At 41.6% G+C, this 9,702-nt stretch overlaps 1 protein-coding gene across 1 annotated transcript in view; it reads right to left on the reverse strand.

Moving 5' to 3' along the window:
- COL25A1 (collagen type XXV alpha 1 chain) overlaps positions 1–6,018 on the reverse strand; it is a 535,414-nt gene extending 529,396 nt beyond the window's left edge. The window contains exons 1-2 of the mRNA XM_053564529.1: positions 5,040–6,018; positions 3,865–3,934 (exon numbers count right to left, since the gene is read on the reverse strand). Of these exons, the coding sequence (XP_053420504.1) occupies positions 3,865–3,934; positions 5,040–5,336 (367 nt within the window). The 5' untranslated portion in view covers positions 5,337–6,018. The remainder of the gene's footprint in view (positions 1–3,864; positions 3,935–5,039) is intronic.
- Positions 6,019–9,702: the final 3,684 nt, after the last annotated feature.

Here is a 9,702-nt window from a genome sequence, read left to right on the forward strand (position 1 = left end):
GTTATGGCAGGCGCCTGTAGTCCCAGCTACTTGGGAGGCTCAGGCAAGAGAATAGCTTAAGCCCAGGAGTTGGAGGTTGCTGTGAACTGTGATGCTACAGCACTCTACCCTGGGTTCCTGCTTGAGGCTCTGTCTCAAAAAATAAATAAATATTATTATTTTGGGGTTTCTTTAAAGCAAATATTTTAGAAAATAGGGCTTCCTATGAGCACATGAGAAAAGTAAATGCGAATTTTCGAGTATGACAAAGATGATCTAAAACTGAATTGTGGTGATGGATGCCCAACTCTATAAATTTTTTAAATATTAAAATGCGTAAATATTATAAATTATAATACTGCTGCTAAAATAAGTCTGAAAATGAATCAGATCACTACTTCATTTTATTATTTCATTTATTGGTATTAAAACGATAAAAGAAACTCTTTAAAAATTCCAATGCTCCGAGCGGCGCCTGTGGCTCAAAGGAGTAGGGCGCCAGCCCCATATGCCGGAGATGGTGGGTTCAAACCCAGCCCTTGACCAAAAAAAAAAAAATTCCAATGCTCCTTTAAGCCCAGGTCTTATCCACTTCAATCATGGTTTATCTAAAAGGTCAAATGTTTTCCTTGCAATTTTGGTAAAAATAATTTAGGGGACTAATATAAAAGTCTACAAGGAAACCAATCTTTATTGATATAGCAAAAAGAAATATTGACTAGCATGACTAATCTGCATGAAAAATCTATAGATATATTTTTTAATTAAACATAGTGTTCTAGACCAAAACTTGCCATTAGTTAGTCATGAAATTTTAAGCAAGTTATACAACATCTCCAGCTCTCAGTTTTCCTACCTATTTCATGTGTTTCGGAGGCAAATTATCACCCTATGAGGAAGGTATTATTAATATGAGCCATTTTTTGAAGATAAGAAAATTGGAACATGGATAACTTTATTAGTTTAACCAATGTCACAAAGTTATTTAGTACCAGATCCAGGATTCCAATCCAGAATGACCCAGATCCAAAACCTGGACTCATTCTTTATTCCTCATTAGACTTTGGGCTGTTGATTCTGTCAGGTGTGGGCATAAATCCGGAGCTTGCCTTTATTACATTAACTTAATTATTTTCTCTGAGTCCTAGTTTCCTAATCTGCAAAATAAGATTGCTAATACTTAACTCTCTGGTTTTTTCGCAAAATTAGAGTGCATCCCCTTAGAAGTCATTCAGCCTAGTCTATTTCATGCTCTCCCACAGAGGTTCCTTCCTGTGCATTTAAAAAATTCTATAAATTCTTTGATTATCTTATAGCTTACCTGGATAAAGCTCACTGGGATTGAGTTCTAGCAAAAGCAATTAGAGTGATCACAAACAACATAGCATTACTTCTCTGCTATCAGTCCTTGGCTCTGTGACTGAAACTGTCAACAGGAGTGTCAACTTCAAGGGGTGGGCATCTGTCCACAGGAACTGAGCTGAGGTCACAGACTTGTCTCACTCTGCCCTACAAACAGATGTCTGGGTGACAACTCTTAGTCACTGCAAACCAGGGTTAGAGCCAAACCAGGTGGGAAGTACTGTATCTCCTTTCTAATCCTCTTGGCCAGTCCATTCATTCCCTAAAACAATACCTCACTGATCATCATTCAAAATAGTTCTCCCGGGATATTATGTTCAACAGAATACCTTTATTTGGATAATATCTGATTATTCCACAAGCAAAAGAGACTGTTTCTATAACAGCAAACCTGTTTGAGTCTGTTTACTGACCGGAATGCACACCTTTAAATGTTTACCTTGCAAGTAGCCAGATAAAAAACTGAGGTGATGTGGAGCTCTAGTGGTAGGAAGTAAGTAAAGCAGCTGTTAGCAAGAGCCAACAGAAAAGCCAAGGAAATCACCATTTATTATTAAATCAACATGCTAAGATGAAAAATGGTTCAAAATAATCTTCTAAGATAACATAAGGTAAATTCTAAATGTAATAGCGTTCTTATGGATCACAAGTTAGACTTCAATAACTAGCCTACATTAAACATCATAAAGCAATTATATCTTCTTGAAAAACAGGACTCAGTGCTATTGTGGCCACTTTTCTATTTTGCCTCAACTTTACTAAAAATCCTATTAATTAACAACTAGTTATTTTTCACACAGCTATCAAGAATGCTATATGCAAAAAGAAAAAAGCTAGACTCAAAGTCAGTGATTTTTCAATCAGGGTGTCATGGCACACTGGTATGCTGTAAGAGGATCTTAGGTGTGCTGCAAACAATTTTAAATATCATTAATTAAATTACTTTTTAAAGACATTTAAAGCACAGTAAATGTGTTCTTTTTAATTTTTCTGATCAACCATAATTTAAGTGTACCACAGAAGTTTAACTGTAGGTTCAAGTGTGCCATGAGATAAAAAAGGTTGAAAAACACTCCAAGTGGTATGATCAGTGAAGTCCTGTACCATCTGTGCCTGGGAATTTAAATAATCCCTCCAGGCTGAAGAAGTTGTTATGAATTAATTCCTGCACTAGAAAAGTATCTTCCTTGAATATCTGACTTCTGAGGTCTTTCTCAACTTAAAACAACTAAGAATGAAACCTACAATGTCAAACATTAACTTTTGGTTTTTCTGGTACCTGATATATATATATATATATATATATCTTCTCAACCAAAAGGGCTTCATTTAAAACACACAGCTCCATTATAGTCAACAATGTAGCAGAATACAAATAGTACAGTTTTGTAAGGTACAACCTAGAGTTGACATTTAAAATTTCTAACTATGGTGCCCAGTTTAGCTGTGTCAAAACAAGTTATTAGGAGGGGTAAAAAAATCTCAGAATATGAAAAAATATAGAAACTAGGCTTTCTATATATAAGTATCTAAGTATACGTATCATGTTCCTGGATGTTAAAGAAAATAAAGAGACTCACTTTCCACGAGATAATGAAAGAAACTAAAATGTTTATAAATATATTAACAATGTTTATCTGAAATAAACAGATGAATGTTTATTTAATGCTCTATTCATGAATGTTTTTCATGGCTTATATCAGTTGAATCCTCTAGATATTTTCCAATGGCCATATTCCAAAGGCTTCTAAATTGTTAAGTCTGTGGATGACTAGCAAGCCTCAGAGGTCTGAAAAGGAAGATTTCCTGAAGACCCCGGGAGCTTTACTCATGATGTCCCTTCTTCATCTTTCTACTAATATCCTGTCCTGAACATAGTTCCCTAAAGAAGTTGCACAAAAAAAAAGGTAAAAATATGAGTCTTTTCTAAAAATATATTAAGAATGCAATAGTTTGTAAAGGGAAGCTCAAGGAAAGAACTAATTTCCTTTCAGTTCTTATCTTTAGCTATAGGATAGAATATAGAATCTTTCTGATACAATAGGGAAAAAGCCAGCAATGAAGTGAAGGTGTTTAGCTAATGTAACAGTATGCCAAAGGGAACCAAAAAAGAAAAAAATTCTGCATTAATGCAACATTACCCAACAGGGAACTCAGAATCTAACAGTTCTGCAGTCCATTTTCCCAGACATTAAAATAATTTAATGAAATTGAACATTTTTCAATCTGTGAATTCTAAGAAGTCTGTCTTTGTACATCATCTTGGCTGCATTTTTCTTGGTGATTATTTCTACTTCCTTTGCTTTTCCATAAAAAACCTTGATGTGCTGCTTAAAATATTATTTAAATAATATTTAGGGCTTTAGTTGCCATCCTTTTGACTGAGACATGTTGATTTTATTAAAGCAAGTTGGGTCTGCATACTTTCTTTACTACTATTGTAGGTAGAGTTGACAGACACAGGACCTTTGTTTTTAAAAGGTCTGTTCTGGAGGAAACTTTGTTAAATAAGTTCCACTTTACCTGCTGGGCAGTTACACTCTGAAGGTGCCTCTCTTGAGATTCTTATTTTAGCCATATGTTCATACGATCTCTGTAGGAAAAGAAGAGGTATTACTAATCATCAGTAGCATTGTAGAAAAATGGATTCTTTGGGGACTCTCTGGCCTTATGCTTGATTTTCCAGCATTTGATAGCCTGCATAACTAATATTTACATATGTGCTTGAACTTTAGTCAACAGGTAACCATGCCCAAGTTCTAAAAAAAAAAGAAAATAACCATTAACATGGTATCAAGATTGCTGGAATTGTCTAACATCTTTCTTCAGTCTTCAACTATCACCACTCTCTCCCTCAGCTCAAGCATACGTAGTCAATGCAAAAACCTGGCACTAACAGGTCAATTAGCATAAAACTGGCAACAGCCAATATTTTACATATGAGGGTTAACTAGTTTATCAAACTGTGCTGCAACTACTGACAAACAGCCACCCCTTGTTAAGAACAAGTTCCAGAAAACCCTCCAACTGCAAAGGTGCCCTAAAACATAACAAATTCCTTTTAACACTCAACTCTAATGATTCTGCATTCATAAACATCCCTGGCATTGCATCCTTTACCAAAAATAAAGCTACTTAATTTTTTACATATGTGCTTGGATTTTCTTTTTTTTAGAACTTGGGCATGGTTTCATATTAACTGTTAATATGAAAATATTTAATATGTGAAAGTGTTGATTTTAAATAATATATGGTGCTACTGCACTTTAAGAGTGACGACCTTTTCTATGTTAATAACACTTATGACCCTAACCTTCTTATAACACATGAAAGATATATTAACTCTACAAGAAATAATCCGCACACAATTGGGAATGACTCTTAACGCAACTTCAGGAAACTAAAAGAGATAAAAATACCCCATTATCAATTCTGGCCACCCTTCCCCCTTTCCGACATTTATATATGTTTAGCATTCAAACATGAAGGAAGACTAAGGGACGATGACCAAGGCAGGGATGTAAATATTAAGGCATGTACATACACAAATACATGATACACTGAGCGCAGATTGTCACCTAACGCGCGCACTCGGCCACACCAAGTGTGCATACAGTAAGGGTAGAGGTCGGTCATGCACACAGAATAGCGCCTGGGCAAGATGTTATCCACGTGCAAAATGCCCCAGCCTTTCACACCTGAGCCAGAAGTCGCTCCACTTTCTCTTGCACTATGGCCTTGAGCTGATCCAGGCTATCAGGCAGCAGACGAATGGAAGGGGCCCCTTTGGCAGATTCGAGAGCGGCGATTCTTGCCTGGAGATCGTTGGTTTTCACCCCCAGGTAGAGACAAGACATCACCGCCACCACTGACAGGAGGGCCGCCAGGACGGCGCACGGGGACAGGGTCCAGGTACAACGCTGCCCGGCAGGGCTCGGGTCCTCAGATCCCGGATCCCGGGCCCCTCCTTTCTCCGCGTGCTTCTTCACCAGCATCGTGGCAGGGTCGCCTGGCTCGGCTTCGCCTCCCACCCTCTTCCACCCCCAATAATCTTAAAAAGGAGAGAAAAAGGAGGCTTCGTCCAAAGTTCGGTCCCTGTGGCTGCACAACTTGTTGGCGGAGTCAGAGCCCGGGAGCTGAGATGGACCTCCGCTTTGCTCAGCGACGAGACCAGCCTGCGAGCACCATCCTCCGCTTTCTTCTCTCCTCAGAGCTGGAAGGGAAAAGCACCCTCAGTCCGAGGAACCGGGGGTTGGTGGGGTAAAAACCTAAATGACACCCCCTCGGACAGTTCTCCCAACTACCCGGGGACTGACTCTTCTCCCGAGGTCCCCGGAGCGGCAGCGCAGGGTTCGAGCGACAGCCGGCGAGGCGCGACGAGGGGCGGCCGCTGGCCCCCGCCCCGCGGCTCCGGACCTGTTGCGCCCGTTAGTTTGCCCTATTTCTACCCAGTCGGTGTCTTTCCTCACGGCGACCTGATTCCCACCTGGATTCGGTTTCAAGGCAAAAAGGCTGAGAGAAACCAGGAGAGCGCGGCGTAAAGGGGGCGTCCAACGGGGAGAGGAGAGAGGAAAAGGCAATAAAACCAAGCAGCAAATGCAAGTCGGAAGGCCGGGGTAGCGGCTGCCCGAAGTATCTCCGCAGCTTCGCGTGCGCGAGCTTAAATACCCTTCGCGATGCTCGTGTGTGAGCGTGTGTGTGAGTGTGTGATGCGCGCGCTCCGAGCGCGCCGTCCCTCCCCCGACCCCCGCCCGGCGCCCCCCCGCGGCTGCGGCTGCACAGCGCCCCCTCCCTCAGCCGCGCGGGAGCCGCCGGCTGATCAGAACGCGTTCACCTAGGGCCGGCGCGCCCGGCACCCCCGAGGGGGCGGGAAGCCGGGGTGGGAGCGGAGCGGGAGGTCTGTCATTAGCATAATATATGCAAATGATTGAGCGGCCGCGGCGATTGGAGAGGAGCTTGGCGACCCCCTCCCCCTGCACAGACTAACTTCAGCGGCCCCCCAAGGCCACCTCTCCTGCTGGGGCCTGGGGCCGGGGGCCGAAGCGGGGTCTGGTGAGAGGAAAGCGGCAGTTTGGGCTTATACTGAGTCAGCCAGGGACACCCCCCACCCTTTATCCAGGTTAAAAATGGAGAAATGGCCTCCAAGAGAGCAGAAGTGAAGTAGAATGCTTTATCTCCCCGGATCTTCACTCAAGCAGCCGCAGGAGCTCTTGCTAGCTCGCTCTGAGGCAGCGCTTTCCCCTCCTCCCTCACTTTCCACATGCCCAGAGGCAGAGTGTCGGCTGGCTGACGTCGGAGGTGATTTTCACACTTCCCTTCTCTTCCCACCGCGGCGCGGCGGATTCTCCTACCCGGGGAAGTTTTCTCTCCCTTCCCCCAGTTTCCTTCTGTCTTGATGGTGCGCAGTCTCCTCCCAGCTCTGTATTCCTAGTCTGTACTAGGGTGCTAATGTGTTTTCCTGATTCCCTGTTTTGTGGGATTGGAAAAGCGAGTGTTGAGGTACACATATTTCTCAGAATTTAAGAAAGGGCTGAAGAATGAGGTCAATTTTTCCTCTTACCTGACTCTCCCAATGCTAGTCCCTGTGGGTCAAATTATAAATCTCTAATGGGATTTCTGAAGGTAACAAATACCATTTTATAGCTAATTGACTTTGGGAGGAAAAGAAACCCCACCTCTAACTCCGAAGACGACCTCCTTATATCCTTCTCCTAAGAAATATATATTTTTCCTATCTTCTTAGTCATTACTTGCTATTGTAAACAATCAATAAAGCACTGCATTAACCTAATCTTGCTAGAAATGAAACTGGGTAAGGAAATTTAAACATAATCGGGATGAAACAGACATAATATTAAAGGAAAACTCAGGAATTTGTCATAAAATCAAAACCATAACGTCTTACACTTGTTTTACACAATGATTCTCCAAGGATAGTCCTGAACCAGTAACATCAGCGTCCCCTAGGAACTTATGGATCATTCAAATTCTCAGGTCCCAACGCAGATCTTCTTAATCAGAAACTACTACTAATACTGTCAGGTGTGGGGACCAGTCTTGGTTACTGGTTACTGGTGCCCAGTACCTAAGGATGGTTAATGGTACCAAGTTGGGAGTAAATGAGCAGAGCAAGCATTTGCAAAAAGACAAAGTTTATTAAAGCATAGAACATTCCAAAAAAGGAACCAGTCAACCTGGCAAGTGTAGGAGATATTGAATTTAACAGGATTTCTTCATTTTAGCTGACTCCCTAATTCTATATTAAAAGGGGGGTGGAATATTCATGATTTTTCTTGGAAAAGGGTGGAAAATTCCTCGAATTGGGCTCCCTCCCCTTTTCTATCCTTGTAAGGCAATTTCCAAGGGTTGCCATGGTATTTGTAAAGTGTCATGGCGCTTTACAAATACCATGGGTGTGATGACCCAAATGTCATGGGTGTGATTTTTACTATGTTAATGAGGATAGTTCATTTAGGGAGGCTGTTGCCTCAGCATTCCAAAGACCCCTCTATCCAGACCTTGATCCTATCACCACTTTGTGGTTTTTCTACCTTTTTATGCTTGGTCAGTCCTTGGAGACCCTCTATTGTAGACCAAACATCTGGTCAGTCCTTGGGGATTCCTTGACATGTCATCTGTTCTTTCTTGGGAGCCCCCTCTGGTCATTTTGTTCCTCCTATTGTAGACAAAGCATCTCCTAGCATCACTTATTTCTTCAATGGACACCCCTTAGACGAAGCATCTATTCCCTAAAGTTTGAGAACTTGTGCTTGTGCAACACTTTCCAAAATAACCTCATAACCTGGTGATGCTAGCGAGGAATTGCTGTCCCTGTTTTATGTAAAAGGAAATACTTTTCAAGTCACATTTAATTGTGACCAAGAATGCTTCTTCCAATAAAATGACTCAAGAAAATAAAAAGTACTGGCTCGGCCGTAGCTCAGTGGTTAAGGCGATGGCTATATACACTGGGTCTGGTGGGTTCAAATGTGGGACAGGTCTGCTAAACAACAATGACAACTATAACAAAAAAATAGCCGGTGTTGTGGTAGGTGCCTGTAGTCCCAGCTACGTGGTAGTCTGAGGTAAAAGAATCACTTAAGCCCAAGAATTTGAGGTTGCTGTGAGCTGTGACATCACATCACTCTACTGAGGGTGACATAGTGAGACTCTGTCTCAAAAAAAGAAAAAAAAAAAGAAAAGAAACAAGTACAAATGTTTTAATCTTTAATCTTTCTAAATGTTCCGATTACCTCTCTATCCATTCCTTAGTCTCCTTTACAGGCTTATCCTCTGCCTGCCTTCTGAGTGCTGGTGCTCCTTGGGTATCTGTCATGTCCTCTTCTAATTCTGTGTACTGTCCCAGGTAGAGTTCCCACATGCCATCCTTACATAGATGAGACATAAATCCACATTGCAAGCCTAAACCTCTCTCCTGAGCCTCAGATCCATATACACTGCATTCTCCATTTGGATATCCCACTGGCAATTCCATCTTAACCTGCACCTTACCTCCAACTTCTGCTCTTCTTCTGTCTTCCCATCTCAGCAAACGGAGCTGCAATCCAGCCAGTGTCCCCAAGCCAAAATACCCAGTAATTGGGTATTTTCTGACTTTTTCCCTTGCCCTCATCTCCTCCTTCACCTAGATTCTTTTGATACTTCCCATTGTCCTTAGGTTGAAGACTGCATGTCTTAACAAGCCCCCCACATCTACCTAGTGTTTGCCATCTCACCAGATTCATTGCTCATTCTTCTCCAAGGTATGGAGAAAAAGAGAAAAAAAGAGACTTTTCTTTTGGACGAAGCACCACTCAAATTTTCAGTAGAAGAGCCATTTTCTGATCTGACTGACGCTGAAAATAGATTACACATTTAATTTGGATGATGCAACATTCTTAGAGCATGCTTTGTGGAAACTGGCCATGAGAGAAAGTACATTAACAAGTCTTACAAGCTCTCAGAACTATCTGAGAGATAGAGTTGGAATTTTGTGGATTTCAAACATTTATCCGGGGGATTATATTTGCTTTATATCTTTGGTGGGCACAATACCTCAGGAATGTACCAGCCATTAGCACTAACATTTCAAAACCCAGTAGAGTCTCTGCCGTCAAGCATAGAGAATGCATGGATCAGCAAAGCTCTGGGGGTTTGAACTCATATTGTTCTTTAGATTCATCAGAGCACAGTTTTTATTTTGTTTCCTATGTGGAAGAATCAAAAAAAAAAAGGAAAAATGATACTAAAAATGCTATAATCCAACTGATTTCAATTTGCCTAAGACTAATATCAACAGCAGTAAAAAGAAAGCAGGTGATTAATTGTAGAGCAGGTGTGTGGTGGGAAGAATAATAGACC

Source organism: Nycticebus coucang, chromosome 1 (genome assembly GCF_027406575.1).
Source record: "Nycticebus coucang isolate mNycCou1 chromosome 1, mNycCou1.pri, whole genome shotgun sequence".
Taxonomy (NCBI): Eukaryota; Metazoa; Chordata; class Mammalia; order Primates; family Lorisidae; genus Nycticebus; species Nycticebus coucang.